The sequence below is a fragment of the Eubalaena glacialis genome, chromosome 18 (assembly GCF_028564815.1).
Source record: "Eubalaena glacialis isolate mEubGla1 chromosome 18, mEubGla1.1.hap2.+ XY, whole genome shotgun sequence".
Taxonomy (NCBI): Eukaryota; Metazoa; Chordata; class Mammalia; order Artiodactyla; family Balaenidae; genus Eubalaena; species Eubalaena glacialis.
Window position 1 is genome coordinate 69,721,113 of NC_083733.1, and position 18,129 is coordinate 69,739,241.

General features: G+C 43.3%; 1 protein-coding gene across 9 annotated transcripts; it reads left to right on the forward strand.

Moving 5' to 3' along the window:
- The first annotated feature begins 450 nt into the window (after positions 1-450).
- Positions 451-17,545, forward strand: LOC133077924 (zinc finger protein 256-like). Of its 9 annotated transcripts, none has more exons than XR_009697808.1 (5): positions 451-710; positions 1,964-2,090; positions 11,355-11,410; positions 14,601-14,775; positions 17,444-17,545. XR_009697808.1 is itself a non-coding variant. In XM_061172730.1 (5 exons), exons 1-4 carry the CDS (start codon positions 678-680, stop codon positions 11,380-11,382), a joined length of 261 nt encoding a protein of 86 aa, XP_061028713.1. In that variant the 5' UTR covers positions 451-677; the 3' UTR covers positions 11,383-11,410; positions 14,638-14,658. The 9 variants fall into 9 exon arrangements, 7 of the variants coding, with proteins under 7 accessions (XP_061028713.1, XP_061028712.1, XP_061028710.1 ...); XR_009697807.1 differs by lacking the exon at positions 17,444-17,545 and adding an exon at positions 15,464-15,689; XM_061172730.1 differs by lacking the exon at positions 17,444-17,545 and adding an exon at positions 5,956-6,028 and having other exon boundaries at positions 14,638-14,658.
- Positions 17,546-18,129: the final 584 nt, after the last annotated feature.

Here is an 18,129-nt window from a genome sequence, read left to right on the forward strand (position 1 = left end):
TAACACTTCAGGCCACATGCATTTGAAGAGCAATTAACAATGTTTCTAGCTATGTGTGGACTCATTTTATGTACGAATGACTGGAATGATACGGCCATTTAGATGAGTAGATTTGGGAGCATCGCAAATAATAGTTTTATCCTCTAGGAGCTGCCTGGGCTTCATGGAGTCTGAAATAATGTCTCTTCGCGGCCTTTAACAACGACCAAAGCCCCTCCCTCCTTTGAGGTAGGAACACCACCAGCAGCCTTCCCCAGGGAGCTGCAAATCCAATGCTCCTGTTGAACATTATGAACTAGCTTCGCCTCGGCCTCTGGAGCGCTGGGAACTACATTACCCAGAAGGCACGGGCGGAGAGGCCGCAGTTACGAGGCAACGGCCAATCAGGGTGAGGGGTTCCCGCGCGTGAGCGTCGGGGCGGGACTTCCGGCGACCCCGTTGTGGCGGTCATTTTTGCTCCCTTCCGGTTTGTTCGCGCTCAGGAGCGTTGTGTCAGGATCGAGGTGACGGGACCGAGAAGATCCGAGAGGAGGGCCTGTCCCCACAACACAGGGGCAGGTCTGAGGCTCGGCGACGCCGCCAGGGGTATCCCGCGCCAAGCCCGGGAGAGTGACCGCCGTGCCCACGTTTCGCCTCCTCTCCCGCAGCTCCCGGCCCCGCTCTATCCACCGAGTCCGATGGCGGCGGCGGCGCTGAGGGACCCGCCTGAGGTAAACGCTCGTCCTCCGGCCCCTCACCGCCCTCACTGCACCAGACACTAAAGCCCCGAGTGCGGAGCGCCTGCTCACGTGCCCTCAGCCCAGGCCGCGGTGTCCAGGACGGTGAGGTGGCCGTGGGCGGCGCGTGGGCGAGGGTGACAGGCGGAGGGACCGGCAGGTGCAAAGGCTTGGAGGTCGGACTGAGCCAGGAGGATTCGGGAAACCTGGGGTCCATCTTATGACTGCAGTAAAGAGAGTGTGAGGTGGAATCACGCCTGGAGCGGCAGAGAGAGAGGTTGTTCCTTTATTCTGAGGGACCTGGGAGCCACGGAGGGCTGTGAACGGACGAGGAACAGTGTATTGAGGGCTTTAAAAGTTTTCAAAAAGCTGCTCAGAGAACGAACGGATTGGAATGGGGGTGACAAAGAGAGGCACAGGGAGTTGAGTCCTCGTCCAAGATCACAGGATCTGGCGAGAGGCAGCAGAGGTTAGTCAGTCAGTCTGAGGTCACTAGGTTCCAGGGCTGGGTGGGGATACAAGGGAGTCCTGCACACATGGAGCCCAGCCATGGTTGCCCAGGTTCTGAAGGTTGAAGAGGCACTTGTGGAACCTATGTAAGGCAGGAGAGGGTGTCCCAGTCCCTCACTGGTTCTGGGTGGCTAATACTGAAACAGAGGTCAGAAGCAAGGCAGGCAGGGCTTTCCCTGGCTGTGGGCTCCCTCAGAGAACTGGGATTGTACAAGATCATGTTTGATTTTGTTAAGCACTCTGTGGATGCCATGTTCCAAGTACCTGGGTGAGTCCAGAGAGGTCCTGTGATGTGGGGCAGGGAGGTGGTAGAGCTGTGGGAGTGCAACTGTGAGGTCTGAAGATGTGAAAGAGGTTTGGTCAACTGAATGACGTGCACATCAAGGGGAAGTGTGAGCCGAGGGCCCACAGGCCCTGGTGTTGGGGATTAAGGGTAAAAATGAGCCCATGTTTGGCTGTGTCTTGGAGGCACAATGTGGGAGACCTCAGGGAAATTACTTGGGGGGAGGGATGGGGCCCTGTAGGCCAGGCCCAGAGTTTAGATGGCGTTTATCCCCCCGGCCACCGCCTTTTGTTGCTGAGGGCTGAACACAGTGAGGAGAGATCAGGCATCACTGGCACCAGGCCTGACGTGGGGAGTTCTGATGGAGGATGACCGTGGAATACATGTGTGAGGAGATGAATTGTGGGTCCTCAGAGAGAGAATGTTTATGTTTCATCTGTCTCATTCATGACAGGGTGGTGTGACCTTTGAGGACATTGCCCTGTACTTCTCCTGGGAGGAATGGAAGCTCCTTGATGAGGCTCAGAGACGCCTGTACCATGATGTGATGCTGGAGAACTTTGCACTTATATCTTCACTGGGTAAGAGCCTCACCCTCCCCAGTGACCTGGGCTAGGCTCTGTATCCTGCCTCACCCTCTTTTCTCCAAGGTGTGCTCTGTCCTTCTCACATATGGACCTTTGGCACTGCTTGTTTCCCCAGCTTCCTGGGTAGTTGCTGTGATAGTTAGGGCTGGGTTGTTTGCACTGCCCCCTTCTCTCCCCGTAGCCCCAATACAGTCTGTACTCAACCCTCATAGGGATGGATTTGAGTAAGCAGTCTTGGAGTGAGGCTAAAGGATTGCATCTTAAACTTGCCCTTTCCCTGGTCAGGTGGTGTATCCAGGTCCATGGCACTTCTGTGTCCCAGGTTTTGTTCCTTTTTATCATCTGACATTTCCTTCTGCCTCCATATGCCAGGAATTGAAGGTATTGTCATGACCATTACTTACCTGGACCATGGGCTGTTTTCCAAGGCTGTCCTTAATGGTTCTACTTGTGGTGTTTAGATCTCTTTTTTCTTTTCTCCAGCTTATTGAGGTATAATTGACAAATAATACTCTATGTAGTTAAAGTGTACAGGGAGTTCCCTGGTGGTCTAGTGGTTAGGATTCAGCGCTTTCACTGCCGTGGCCCGGGTTCAATCCGTGGTTGGAGAATTGAGATCCCACAAGCCGCGCGGTGTGGCCAAAAAATGAAAAAAAAATTAAAAAGTACAAGGAAGTGTACAATGTCATGATTTTATATATACACACGTACAGTATGAAATGATTACTACAGTCAAGTTGATTAACACATCCATTACCTCCAATAATTGTATTTACATTTTTCGTGTGTGTGAAAACACTTAAGATCTACTCTGTTAGCCCATTTGAAGTATACAATACAGCATTACAATACATTACAATACAGTATAGGCTCCATACTATATTAGTTCCTCAGAGCTTATTCATCTTATAAAACTGACCAACATCTCCCCATTTCCCCAGACCTGAGCACCTGGCATTCTACTCTTTGTTTCTATGCGTTCAACTGTTTTTTTTTCAAGATTCCATATATAAGTGATAGCATACAGTATTTATCTTTCTCTGGCTTATTTCACTTTGCATTATGCCCTCCAGGTTCATCGTTGTTGTCACAAATGCATGATTTCTTTTTTTAATGGCTGAATAATACTCCATTGCATATAAATGGACTTTATTAATCCATTCATTCGTAGACAGATACAGGCATATTGCAGGTTAGGTTCCAGACCACCGCAATAAGGTGAGTAACACAATAAAGCAAGTCACAAAAAGTTTTGTTTTCCAGTGCCCATAAATGTTATGTTTACACTGTATAGTAGCCAGTAAGTGTGCAATAGCATTATGTCTTAAAAAACAACATATATACCTTAGTTAAAAAATACTTAATTGCTAAAAAAATTTTAATCATCATCTGAGTTGTATCTTTTTGCTGTTGGAGCAATTTATTAAAAAAAATTTTTTTTAATAAATAAATAAATTTATTTATTTATTTATTTATGGCTGCGTTGGATCTTCGTTGCTGCGCGCAGGCTTTCTCTAGTTACAGCGAGTGTAGCTACTCTTTGTTGCGGTACAGGGGCTTCTCATTGCAGTGGCTTCTTTTGTTGTGGAGCACGGGCTCTAGGTGCATGGGCTTCAGTAGTTGTGGCGCGCAAGGTCTAGAGTGCTGGCTCGGTAGTTGTGGCACACGGGCTTAGTTGCTCCGCGGCACGTGGGATCTTCCCCAACCAGAGCCTGAACCCATGTCCCCTGCTTTCACAGGTGGATTCTTTTGTTTGTTTGTTTGTTAATTTTATTTATTTATTTTTGGCTGCGTTGAGTCTTCATTGCTGCACATGGGCTTTCTCTTGTTGCGGCAAGTGGGGGCTACTCTTAGTTGCAGTGCGCAGGCTTCTGTTTGGGGTGGTTTCTCTTGTTGCGGAACATGGGCTCTAGGCACACGGGCTTCAGTAGTTGTGACATGCGGGCTTAGTAGCTGTGGCTCGCTGGCTGTAGCACGCAGGCTCAGTAGTTGTGGCGCACGGGCTTAGTTGCTCCGCGGCATATGGGATCTTCCCAGACCAGAGCTCGAACCCGTGTCCCCTGCATTGGCAGGCAGAGTCTTAACCACTGCGCCACCAGGGAAGCCCGGCAGGCGGATTCTTAACCACTGTGCCACCAGGGAAGTCCCTTGCCTTAATTTGACTGATCAAGGTGCTGACTGATCAGGTTGCTGAAGGTTTTGGTGGCTTTGGCAATTTCTTCAAATAAGATAACAATGATGGTTGCCACATCAATGGACTCTTCCTTTTAAGAATGATTTCTCTGTAGCACGCGATACTGTTTGATATCCTTTAACACACAGTAGAACTTCTTTCAAAATTGGAGTCAGTCTTCTCAAACCCTACTGCTGCTTTATGAACTAAGTTTATGTAATATTCTAAAGCCTTTGTCGGGCTTCCCTGGTGGCGCAGTGGTTGAGAATCTGCCTGCCAGTGCAGGGGACACGAGTTCGAGCCCTGGTCTGGGAGGATCCCACATGCCGCGGAGCGACTAGGCCCGTGAGCCACAATTGCTGAGCCTGCGTGTCTGGAGCCTGTGCTCCGCAACAAGAGAGGCCGCGATGGTGAGAGGCCCGTGCACCGCGATGAAGAGTGGCCCCCACTTGCCACAGCTAGAGAAAGCCCTTGCACAGAAACGAAGACCCAACACAGCCATAAATAAATAAATAAATAAAATTAAAAAAAAAAAAAAGCCCAATTACATTTAAAAAAATTTTTTAAATAAAATAAAATAAAGCCTTTGTCATCATTTCAACAATCTGCACAGCATCTTCACCAGGAGTACATTCCATCCAAGAAACCATTTTCTTTTCTCATCCGTAAGAAACAGCTCCTCATCTGTTAAAGTTTTCTCTTGAGATTGCAGCAATTCAGTCATCTTCCAGCTGCACTTCTAATTCTAGTTCTCTTGGTTTTTCCACTACATCTGCAGTTACTTCCTCCACTGAAGTCCTGAACCCCTCAAAGTCATCCAGAGAGTTGGAATCAGCTTTTTCCCAACTCCTGTTAATGTTGATATTTTTACCTCTTCCCATGATTCATAAATGTTCTTAATGGCATCTAGAATGGTGAGTCCTTTCCAGAAGGTTTTCAATTTAATTTGCCCTGATCCATCAGAGGAATTGCTATCTATGGCAGCTATAGCCTTATGAAATGTATTTCTTAAGACTTGACAGTGTAAACTACTTGATCCATGGGCTACAGAATAGATGTTGTAGTAGTAGGCATGAAAAGAACATTAATCTTGTACATCTCCATCAGAGCTCTTGGGTGACCAGCTGCATTGTCAGTGAGTAGTAATATTTTGAAAACATTTTTTTTTTCAGAGCAGTAGATCTCAACAGTAGTCTTAAAATATTCAGTAAACCATGTTATAAGGAGACGTGCTGTCATCCAGGCTTTGTTGTTCCATTTATAGAATATATGCAGAGTAGATTTAGCAGAATTGTTAAGGGCCTAAGATTTTCAGAATGATAAATGAGCATTGGCTTCAACTTTCAGTCACCAGCTGCATTACCCCTAACAAGAGAGTCAGCCTGTCCTTTGAAGCTTTGAAGCCAGGCATTGACTTCTCCTCTCTAACTGTGAAAGTCCTAGATGCCATTTTCTTCCAACATAAGACTGTTTCATCTACATTAAAAATGTGTTGTTTAGTGTAGCCATGTCCATTAATTATCTTAGCTAGATCATCTGGATAACTTTGGTACAGCTTCTACATCAGCACTTGCTGCTTCACCGTGTACTTTTTTTTTCACCTTGTACTTTTATGTTATCGAGACAGCTTCTTTCCTTAAATCTCATGAACCAAACTATGCTAGCTTCATACTTTTTTTTTTGCAGCTTCTCACCTCTCTCAGCCATCACAGAGTTGGAGAGAGTTGGGGCCTGACTCTGGATTAGGCTTTGGCTTAAGGTAATGTTGTGGCTGGCTTGATCTTGGATACAGATCACTAAAATTTTCTCCATATCAGCAATAAGACTATTTTGCTTTCTTATTATTTGTGTGTTCACTAGAGTAGCACTTTTAATTTACTTCAAGAACTTTTCATTTGCATTTATTGATACAACTTGGTTAATACTGTTTGGTCCAAGAGGCCTGGCTTTCAGCCTCTCTTGGCTTTTAACTTTGCCTTCCTCCCTAAGCTTAATCATTTCTAGCTTTTGATTTAAAATGAAAGACATGTGTTCCTTCCTTTTACTTGAGCTCTTAGAGGCCATTGTAGGGTTATTAATTCGCCTAATTTCAATATTGTTGCATTTCAAGAAATACGGAGGCGTTAGGAGAGGGAGAGAGACGGATTGGCCAGTCGGTAGAGCAGCCAGAACACATACAGTGTTTATCGATTAAGTTTGCTGTCTTATGGGTCCAGTTTGTGGCACCCCAAAACAAAGATCACTGATCACAGATCATCATAACAAGTATAACAATAATGAAAAAGTTTGAAATATCGCAAAAGTTACCAAAACGTGACGCACAGACACAAAGTGAGTAAATGCTGTAAGAAAAATGGCACCAGTAGACTTGCTTGACACAGGGTTACTGCATACCTTTAATTTGTAAAAAAATGCGTTATCTGTGAAGCACAATAAAACAAGGTATGCCTGTACTTAGGTTGTTTCTATACCTGGGCTATTGTGGATCATGCCGCAGTGAACATGGGGGTGCAAACACCTGTTTGAGATACAGATTTTGTTTCCTCTGGAAATAGACACAGAATTGGGATTATTGGACCATGCAGTAGTTCTATTTTTAATTTTTAGGAAATTCCGTACAGTTTTCCCTAATGGCTGTACCGATTTACATTCCTACCAACAATGTAGAAGGCTTTCCCTTTCTTCACATCCTCACGAACATGTATCTCTTGTCTCTTTGATAGTAGTGTTCCAGACAGGTGTGAGGTGATATCTCATTGTGGTTTGGATTTGCATTTCCCCGATGTTAGTGATGTTGAGCACCTTTTCATATACCTGTTGATCATTTGTATGTTTTGGATAAATATCTGTTCAGGTCCTTTTGCCCATTTTTAATTGGATTCTTTAGTTTTTTATTGTTGAATTATATGAGTTCTGATATTTTCTGGATATTAACCCCTTATCAGATAAATCCTTTGCAAGTATTTTCTCCTTTTCCTTAGGTTGTGTTTTCATTTTGTTTCCCTTGCTATAAAGAAGCTTTTCCATTTGATACAGTCCCACTTGTTTATTTTTGCTTTCATTGCTTGTGCTATTGGTGTCATCTAAAAAAAATCATTGCCAACACCAATGTCAAGGAGCTTTTCTCTGTATTTTCTTCTAAAAGTTTTACAATTTCAGGGTTTATGTTTAAAAATTTTAATCCAATTCAAGTTAATTTTTGTGAGTGGTGTGAAATAAGGCTCTAGTTTCATTTTTCTTGCATGTGGATAACCAGTTTTTTCATCACCATTTTTGGAAGAAGCTGTCCTTTCTCCATTGTGTGTTCTTGTTGTGCCTATCAAAGATGAGTTGACCATATATGCGTGAGTTTATTTCTGGGCTCTCTGTTCTGTTCAGTTGGTCTATGTGTCTGTTTTTATGCCAGTACCATAATGTATTAATTACCATAGCATTGTAATATTTTGAAATCAGGAAATGTGATGCCTCTAGCTTTGTCCTTTTTCAAGATTGTTTTGGCTATTTGGGATTTTTCATGGTTCCATATAAATTTTAGGATTGCTTTTTCTATTTCTGTGGAAAATATCATTGGAATTTTGACATGGATTGTTTTCAATCTGTAAATTGCTCTTGGTAAAATTAACAATATTAATTATTCTAATCCAAGAATACTGGATATCTTTCCATTTATTTGTGTCTTCTTCAGTTTCTTTCATCGTTGTCTTACGATTTTCAGAATGTAAGTCTTTCATCCCCTAGGTTAAATTTGTTCCTGAGTATTTTATTCTTTTGATGCTATTTAAAATAAGATTGTTTTCTTAATTTTCTATTCAGACAGTTTTTTATTAGTGTATATAAATGCAACTGAAATTTGTATATTGGTCCTTTTTATCCTGCAACTTTACTGAATTCATTTGTTAGGGTGGAATTTTGGGGTTTTCTACATGTAAGAGTGCGTTACCTGCAAACAAACACTTTTCCTTCTTCCAGTCCAATTTGAATGCCTTTTCTTTCTTTTTCTTCTCTACTTACTCTGGGTGGGACTTCCTGTACTATGTTGAATAAAAATGGATAGGGTAGGCATACTTGTCTTGTTCCTGATGTTAGAGGAAAACCTTTTAGCTTTTGAATGTTCAATATGATGTTAGGTATGGGCTTGTCAGATGTGTTGAAGTACATTCCTTCTATACCTAGCTTTTTTAAAAAAAAATAATTAATTCGGCTGTGTCTGGTCTTAGTTGTGGTGCGCAGGATCTTTTAGTTGTGGTCCACAGGCTTCTCTCTAGTTGTGGCGTGTGGGCTCAGTAGCTGTGACCTGCAGGCCCTCTAGTTAGAGCGCATGGGCTCACTAGTTGCAGCGCACAGGCTCTCTAGTTATGGCACACGGGCTCCAGAGCGCGTGGGCTCAGTACTTGTGGTGCATGGGCTCTCTAGTTGTGGCAGGCGGGCTGCAGAGTGTGTGGGCTCAGTAGTTGCAGTGCGTGGGCTGAGTAGTTGCAGTGCGTGGGCTCAGTAGTTGCGGTGTGTGGGCTTAGTTCCCCAACCCAGGACCGAACCCGTGTCTCCTGCATTGGAAGGCGGATTCTTAACCACTGGACTACCAGGGAAGTCCCTCTTCTATACCTAACTTGTTCAGAGTTTTTATCATGAATGGATATTGAATTTTAAAATGGTTTTTCAGCATCTATTCATATGATTATGATTTTTATCCTTCGTTCTGATAATGTGGTGTATCACATTTATTGATTTGCACATGATGTTGAACCATCTTTGCATCCCAGGGATAAATTCTACTTGATTGTGATGTATGATCCTGTAAATGTGCTGTTGGATTTGGTTTGCAAGTATTTGTTTGAGGATTTTTGCATCTATATTCATCAGGGATTTTTTTTTTTAATTAATTTATTTTATTTATTTATTTTTGGCTTTGTTGGATCTTTGTTGCTGTGCGTGGGCTTTCTCTAGTTGCGGCGAGCGGGGGCTCCTCTTCGTTGTGGTGCACGTGCTTCTCATTGTGGTGGCTTCCCTTGTTGCAGAGCACGGACTCTAGGCACGCAGGCGTCAGTAGTTGCAGGACACGGGTTCAGTAGTTGTGGCTCACAGGCTCTAGACCGCAAGGGCTTAGTTGCTCCGCAGCATGTGGGATCTACCCGGACCAGGGCTCGAACCTGTGTCCTGTGCATTGGCAGGTGGATTCTTTTTTTTTTTTAATTTTGGGTGTAATTCTTTTTTTTTTTTTTAACTTTATGGCTGTGTTGGGTCTTTGTTTCTGTGCGAGGGCTTTCTCTAGTTGTGGCAAGCGGGGGCCACTCTTCATCGCGGTGCGCAGGCCTCTCACTATCGCGGCCTCTCTTGTTGCGGAGCACAGGCTCCAGACGCGCAGGCTCAGTAGTTGTGGCTCACGGGCCCAGTTGCTCCGTGGCATGTGGGATCCTCCCAAACCAGGGCTCGAACCCGTGTCCCCTGCATTAGCAGGCAGATTCTCAACCACTGCGCCACCAGGGAAGCCCGGCAGGCGGATTCTTAATCACTGTGCCACCAGGGACATCCTCATCAGGGATATTGACCTGTAATTTTCTTCTGTTGTATTCTTCTTAAATGGCTTTGATATCAGAGTAATGCTGGTCTCATAAAGTGAGCTTGGGAGTGTTCCTGCTTCAATTTTTTGGAAGACTTTGAGAAGGATTGATATTAATGTTTTAAATATTTAGTAGAATTCCCAGTGATTTTGTCTAGTCCTGGGCTTTTCTTTGTTGGGAGATTTTTTTATTAGTGATTCAATCTGCTTACCAGTTATAAGTTAATTCAGATTTTCTATTTCTTCACGATTTTATTTTGGTAGGTTTTATGTTTATAGGAGTTGTATTCATTTCTTCTGAGTTATCCAATTTGTTGGCAAATAATTGTTCATTCTAGTTTCTTCTGATTGATTGTATTCCTGCAGTATCAGTTGTTATGTCTCCTCTTTCATTTCTGATTTTGAGTCATCTCTCTTTGTTTCATAATCTAGCTAAAGGCTTGTCAATTTATCTTTTCAAAAAAACCAACTCTTGAGACTTCCCTGGTGATCAGTGGTTAGGACTCTGCACTTCCACCCCAGGGGGTCCAGGTTCGATGCCTGGTCAGGGAACTAAGATCCCAGAAGCCATGCAGAGTGGCCAAAAAACAAAGTAAAAAGTTTAAAAAAAAAAGCCTCTTAGTTTTATTGGTGTTTTCTGTCATTTTTCTAGTCTCTATTTCTTTCATTTCTGCTCTGATCTTTATTATTTGTTTTATTTCTGCTAACTTTAACCTTAGTTTGTTCTTTTTCTCATACCTTGAGATATAGAGTTAGGTTGTTTATTAGAGATCATTCTTTTTTCTTAATGTAGTCATTTATTGCTATAAACTATCCTCTTACAATTGCTTTTACTGCATCCCATAAGTTTTGGTGTGTTATGTTTCCATTTACATTTGTTTGAATATGTTTTTTTAAAATTATTTCTTATTTAACCCATAGGTCGTTCAGGAGTGTGTCATTTAAGTTCTACATATTCGTGAATTTCCCAGCTTTCCTCCTGTTAATGATTTCTAGTTTCGTACCATTGTGGTTGGAAAAGATATTTAATATGTTTTCCATCTTCTTAAATTTGTTAATACTTGTTTTGTGACCTAATATGTGAACTATCTTAGAGAATGTTCTCTGTGTACTTGAGAAGAATGTGTATTCTGCTATAGTTGGATGGCATCTTTTGTACATGTCTGTTAGGTCCATTTGGTCTTAGGTGCAGTTCAAGACCAACGTTTCCTTATTCAGAGTGGGGCATTGAACCCCTAATATTACTGCACTGCTGTCTTTTTCTGCCTTCGGATTTGTTTGTATTTGCTTAATATATTCAGGCGTTCCAATATTGGGTGCAAATATACTTGTAATTGTTATATCCTCTTGATGAATTGACTGCTTTATCATTATATAATGACCTCCTTTGTCTATTTACTTAAAGTCTGTCTTTTCTGACATAGTATAATTACCCCTACTCTTTTTTTGTTTCATTTGCACGTTTGTGGTTGGGTTGCTCCTTCCGATAAAGTGAATGTGTACCTCATCAGTGTTTCTTTGCATTCAGGTTTCTGGAGTGGAGAAGAGAATGTTGAGGCATCCTTTGAACAGAGTGTTTCTGTGGTAAGGTCACAGGTCAGGACTTCCAAGGAACCTTCATCTTCCCAGAAGACTCACCCCTGTGAGATGTGTGGTCCAGTCTTGAGAGACATTTTCCATTTGACTGAGCAGCAGGGAACACAACACAGCCAGAAACTATTCAAGTGTAGGGCATGTGCAGAAGGATTTTATTTCAGTGCAGACACTCAGCAGCACCAGGAGCAACACATGCAAGAAAAACCATTCATAATCGATGTGGACAGGGCCTCATTTGTGAAGAGCAGCAATTTCCATGTGTCAGGGGAGCCTTTTACCTGCAAGAAAGTTGCAGAGGACTTCCTAGCCACCTCAGAACATCTGAATCAACAGGCCATTCACACTGGGGAAAAGCCAAACACAGTCACCCACTGCATGGAAACTTTACAAAGCAGAAAAAGTCATTGCACCAGGGGAGAATGCAAGAAAGCCTTCTGCCCCAAACACACACTTGTTCAGGCCCAGAGTGTCTACACTGAAAGACAGTGTTTTATGTGCAGTGAATGTGGGAAAATATTCAAGTATAAATCCTCATTTGTTGTGCACCAGAGAGTTCACACTGGTGACAGGCTTTATGACTGTGGCGACTGTGGAAAATCTTTTAGGGGAAGCTCAGCCCTCATTCAACATCGAAGAATTCATACTGGGGCAAGGCAGTACAAGTGCAGCAAATGTGGGAAATTCTTTAGCCAAGAATTTGTCCTCATTTATCCTCAGAGGAGTCACACTGGAGAAAATTGCCACATTTGCCATCAGTGTGCACAATCTTTTAGCCATAGCTCCATCTTTTTTCAACAACAGACAGTTCACACTGGAGAAATGAGTTATGAGTGCACTGAATGTAGGAAGTCCTTTAGACGAAAATCTGACCTCATTGAACACTGGAGGGTTCACACAGGAGAAAGGCCTTATGAGTGCAGTGAATGTGGGAAATCCTTTACTTCTAGCTCCGCCCTCCGTTATCATCAGAGAGTTCACACTGGAGAAAAGCCTTATAAATGTGGGGAATGTGGGAAGTCTTTTACCTCTAGCTCTGGCCTACGTTATCATCAGAGAATTCACACAGGAGAAAGGCCATATGAGTGTACTGATTGTGGAAAGTCTTTTACCCAAATAAATCACCTCATTATACACCGAAGAGTTCACACAGGAGAAAGGCCTTATGAGTGCAGTGAATGTGGGAAATCCTTTAGCCACAAATCTTACCTGTCTCAACACCAGAGAGTTCACACTGGAGAAAGGCCTTATGAATGTAGTGAATGTGGGAAATCTTTTACCTCTGGTTCCGCCCTCTGTTATCATCAGAGAGTTCACACAGGAGAAAAACCTTATGAGTGCAGTGAATGTGGGAAATCCTTTACCAATGGACCGATACTCATTCGACACCGTAGAGTTCACACGGGAGAAAGGCCTTATGAGTGCAGTGAATGTGGGAAATCCTTTACCCAAAGAAATCATCTCAACATACACCAGAGAGTTCACACAGGAGAAAGACCTTATGAGTGCAGTGAATGTGGAAAATCTTTTACCTCTGGTTCCGCCCTTCGTTATCATCAGAAAATTCACATTGGAGAAAGGCCTTATGAGTGCAGCGAATGTGAGAAATCTTTTACCTCTAGCTCTGCCCTCCGTTGTCATCAGAGAGTTCACACAGGAGAAAGGCCTTTTGACTGCAGTGAATGTGGTAAATCTTTTAGGGACAGTTCCCAATTGAATCAACACCAGAGAGTTCACACTGGAGAAAAGCCTTATGAATGTAGTGATTGTGGGAGATCCTTTAGCCAGAATTCATACCTCTCTAAACACCGGAGAGTTCACACTGGAGAAAGGCCTTATGAGTGCAGTGAATGTGAGAAATCTTTTACTTCTGTCTCTGCCCTTGGCTATCATCAGAGAGTTCACACTGGAGAAAGGCCTTATAAGTGCAGTGACTGTGGGAAATCTTTTACCAATAGCTCAATACTGATTCGCCATCGGAGAGTTCACACAGGAGAAAGGCCTCATGCATGTAGTGACTGTGGGAAGTCCTTTACCCAAAGAATTCACCTGATTATTCACCGGAGAGTTCACACAGGAGAAAGGCCTTATGAGTGCAGTGAATGTGGGAAATCTTTTACCTCTCGTTCCACCCTTCATTATCATCAGAGAGTTCACACAGGAGAGAAGCCTTATGACTGCAGTGAATGTGGGAAGTCTTTTAGCCGAAAATCTAACCTCTCTCAGCACCAGCGAGTTCACACTGGAGAAAGGCCTTAAATGTGTAAGAAATGTATAATTTCCTTGTTCAGTGTAATGACATTGGACAAAACTGTGAGGCACTAGTTGCCCCATGCATCCAAACATCAGGAGTAGAGAGATTCCTCATAATTTTCAGTTATGTGGGAAGCATGTGTGACTGTGTTGCACTCTCTAACCTACCCAGGGCTCTTGATAGATTTATGTCACTGCCACTTTCTGTAGCCAGATCCATTTCACCTCTATAACCTGGCACATCCCCACAGTGTGCATCAGTCACTACTGCAGTGTGCTCAGGGAAGCCAACTCCGTTCTCTCATTTGTGGGAGGAAATTAGGAATAGCCTGAACCTTTAGGATGTCCTCATTCCCTTTCTGACCAGCTTGGGCATGGGCCTGACCTACTATTGGCCCAGAGAACATCATATGAGTTCATCTGGCAGCTTGCAGAGAAGGATTACCATTTTCAGGGACACGTTGGTCTCAAGATACTTGTGATGAATTTTTCTAGCTTCCAAGTCACCAGCTAAAGAACTGCCAGCCATTGCTGGCAGATCTGCCAGAACATTGCTTTGGTTTGAACAGTAACAAAGACCTTACTGTTTAAGTTCTCTTTAATCTTAGACATTCTATTTACCAAGTAGGGTAGGTTATAAACAGATTTGGGCTCTACAAGCATGAAGGGGTGAGCAACTTTTATGGGGGTATCAAACATTCTATGCCTCAGAGGAGACATTACAGAGGCAGAAATTAACTTACTAGTTTTTGCCAAATTTGCATTTCTGCCCGTGGCCTCCTAGGAAAGACTGCAGGACTTTCTTGTCTTCATTTGAGGCCTGGATGCTATGAGTTTTAGGAGACTCAGAGGGCACCCTGAGGAGGGGTCAAGTGTGACAACCTCAACTGCTTCTGGGAGCAGCATGAATTTTTTCCCTTGTTCACAGGGGACGTCAGCAATGCTGAGGGAACTCTCTTCCCCAGGTCCTACAAAGAGCCAGGCAGATTTAAAAAAAGAGAAAAGGAGAATCTGTAGTCCACAGATGTGTCTCTTGTGACCCAGGCCGCATTCCTGTTGACTCTGGTGGAAAGTCATTGCTCACTCTATTTGCTGTCTTTGAGGTAAGACCAACCCCGAGAGGGCATGACAAAATGGAATGAATGTAGGATTGCCAAACCTATTTTCCCAAAACAGTTGGACATAGAGGTTTTTTTTTTATCTTGAAACATTTCAAAAGCTATTTGTTATCAGATAGCTCTGACATATGTATGGAACTGAAACCATCATTGTAGTCATGGTAATGACTGTATCTGTTACTGTATATTTATCTCATGACCTTTTGTAATCTCTCTCTCCTTGCCCCTCATACCCCTTCAAGTAACCATTGATTTGCTTTCCATTATAATATATAACTTTCCATTTTCTAGAATTCATGTGATGGAAATCGAAGTATTTACTCTTTTTCCTGCTTTTATTTATGTTGCATAAATACTTGGAGAGTCATCAATGATATATAAGCAGCTCATATTTTTTTTTCTAAGAAACATTCTTATCTTTCAATATACCACTATTTATCCATTCGTTTGCTTATGGACATTTGGGGTTTTTCTAATTTTTGGCTATTGGATAAAAAAGCTGGTACAAACATTTGTGTATAAGTTTTTATGTGGATATATGTTTATCTTCAGTAACTCAGAGTGCAAAGTTTAAGTCATAGGGTGGGTGAATGTTTAACTTAAACTAGCAAATTGTGATCTGAACTAATTATACCTTTTTCATTTTTTTTTTTTTTCTGGCCACGCTGCACAGCTTGCGGGATCTTAGTTTCCCAATCAGACCTCATCAGTGAAAGTGCAGAGTCCTAACCACTGGACTGCCAGGGAATTCCCATTTTTTTCACTCTTACCAGCAGTGTATGAGAGCTCCATTTCTTCCACATCCTGGTGAATACTTCGTTTGTTCAATCGTTCTTTTTTTTTTTTTTTAACAAATGTTGTCACTTTATTATATTGTACATATGTGTCTTTCTACATAAATGGGATAAAAGATAACATTCCAGGATATTAGTGTTTTTATTGGGAATGTGTATTTTTTTTTTATTACTTGTATTTTTTTATAGTCAATCATTCTTAATTTTAACACTTTTTGTAAGTTTGTCCAGCTATCTAACTGTTGTTTTATTTGCATTTCCCTAAAGATTCATGATGAGCATTTCTTCAGATGCATATTTGCTACCTCTGTATCTTTAGTGAAATGTTCGTATCTTCTGCCTATTCTATGAATTTTGGCTATTTTCTTTCTTTCACAAGAGAACAGTGAAACAGCCAAGTTGTATTGGAATTTCACTCATTTTGTGACTTTAATTTATGGAATAATTGTTTTTAATACTGGAATAATATGTTCTAATTTTTTCAATTTTTTATGCTATGTGCAATGTAATGGATACATATACCATATACTTTTAATTTTAATCTGTGTTATTAATGTACTCTCCATCACTTTCTAAAGTCCAGACATTTAATAATACCACAAACCCTTGCTTAGTAGTGTTCGCCCATTTGCCTGGTCTATCATCATGGGGGTTGGTGGGTTGGAGCCGAACTCTTGGGGAGGGAGACGAGATGGCATCAGGATGAACAGGGTGTTTTTTGAGTCCCAAAGCCTAGCAGGACTGGAAATAGGGCAGTAATCAGACTCCCCAAGCCCTGGGTCAGGCAGCCTGGGTTTGAATCCTGATCCCAAAATACTGTGACTCACAGGCAAATGACCCCCCACTCTGGGCCTCAGTTTCCCCCTTTGTAAAACAGGTATAAGATGTGGCTCTACCCGTGAGCTGTGGGAGGTGAAGAGCTGAAACGCCCATTTGCTGTGCCATGGCTATACCCGCAACCTCACTGGACCTAGGCAGCACTAGCCTCTGCCTGCCGTGACATTCCCTGGCCAGGCACCCCTCATTTTCCCCAAAGTCCCCGGGTACATTTGGGAAAGAAATGGGGCTTCTCAGAAGCCACTGACCCACCCACCTCACCCACCCGCAAGGAGGCAGAGGCTGCAGAGCATTGACATCTCAGTGTGGGGTCCCCACCTGGGAATCTCTGGGCAACTTGCTAGAGCTCCCTGAGCCTCAGTTTGCTGACTGACATGGAGGTGATGAGGCGCTTACCTTGGTCCCTGTGAGGATTAATAAAAGTAACAAAACATTGAGTACCTAACGGTGCCAGGATTCCAGGGTTTGCTTTATGAACATATTCTCTTTAATTCTCACAACAACCCAAGAAAGTGGGAACTATTATTGTACTGCCGGGGAAATCCAGGGTCAGAATGATGTTGTGGGTTCCCCAAGGTCACACAATGGACAAGTGTCTGATTCAAGATGCTGGATTCATACCCCTAAGTCTAGCTCCAGAGCTGGGGATGTTTAATCCCTTTACCTTAGCACGTGAAGCACTAATCCCTGGGCAGGCACGCACAGAGTTCCAAGGAGTCTCAGCTGCTGTTACCTTTGTTGGAATTATCAACATGACCATTTCCCCACTTACCACCTGCCCTCACAGTTCTCACAGGAATGCCCTTGTCTGTCATCGCCAGTGGCTTCCCCCATGGGAGGTTTTTCTCTCAGCTGCAATTGCATTATGTCCAAAGGCCGCACCTTCCTCCCCTTTGAGCACAGCACAGAGCTTAACCCTCGAGAATCAGTGATTCAGGGCTGGGTCTCTCCACCTTCATCAGCGACTGATTGACAGCCTCTGATGCCATCTAACATCCCAATATGAGGTTTGACTTTTTCAGGTGTTTGTAACCTTCATCCTGGAGGAGTAGAGACAGCGCAGCCCAGAGGACCTGGTACCAGGAGGTGATAATGGAGACCTTTCGGCTCCTGGTCTCACTGGGTAACAGCTCACCTCTGCTCCATTCATGCACCTGCTGCCTATTTGGTTCTGTCCTCTCTGTCCAGGACTGGCTGGTTGAGAAGATCACTGGCACGCACCGTCCTTCTTCCCTGCACTCCTCACCATGTTCTGGACCAACATCCTCTATTCCAACCTTTCTGTCTGCACCAAGGGTCTTTCGGTAAAAAACACAAGTCCTCACCTGAGTGCCCAGCACACTCTAACCACATCTGAGGTCCCCGCTCCAGATTCCACAGAAGGGGAACTGACTAGCCAAGCCTGGTTGGGTTATGTGTCCCCTCAGTCCAGTTAGCAGGGTCATGGGTGATAGGCTGCTTCAGAGAAGAGGGTGAGTTAGGCAGTATTTCTTGAGAACCATTTGCCATCAGTTCATCCAGGGTATCTTCTTAAACCATACAATCCCAGTTAAAACAGGCTCCTGGTGACTTCCCTGGTAGTCCAGTAGTTAAGACTTCACACTTCCAATGAAGGGGGTACTGGTTCGATCCCTGGTCGGTGAAGTAAGATCCCACATGCCGCACAGCATGGCCAAAAAAAAAAAGGTGGGGGTAGCTCCTCTCCTGA

What these genes read in the sequence shown, in the direction of transcription:
- LOC133077924 (XM_061172725.1), top strand. Translation starts at nt 678, where the DNA reads ATGGCGGCGGCGGCGCTGAGGGACCCGCCTGAG. An exon ending in CGCTGAGGGACCCGCCTGAG is followed by an intron (nt 711 to 1,963) that starts GTAAACGCTCGT and finishes CATTCATGACAG; the next exon opens with GGTGGTGTGACCTTTGAGGA. An exon ending in TGCACTTATATCTTCACTGG is followed by an intron (nt 2,091 to 11,354) that starts GTAAGAGCCTCA and finishes CTTTGCATTCAG; the next exon opens with GTTTCTGGAGTGGAGAAGAG.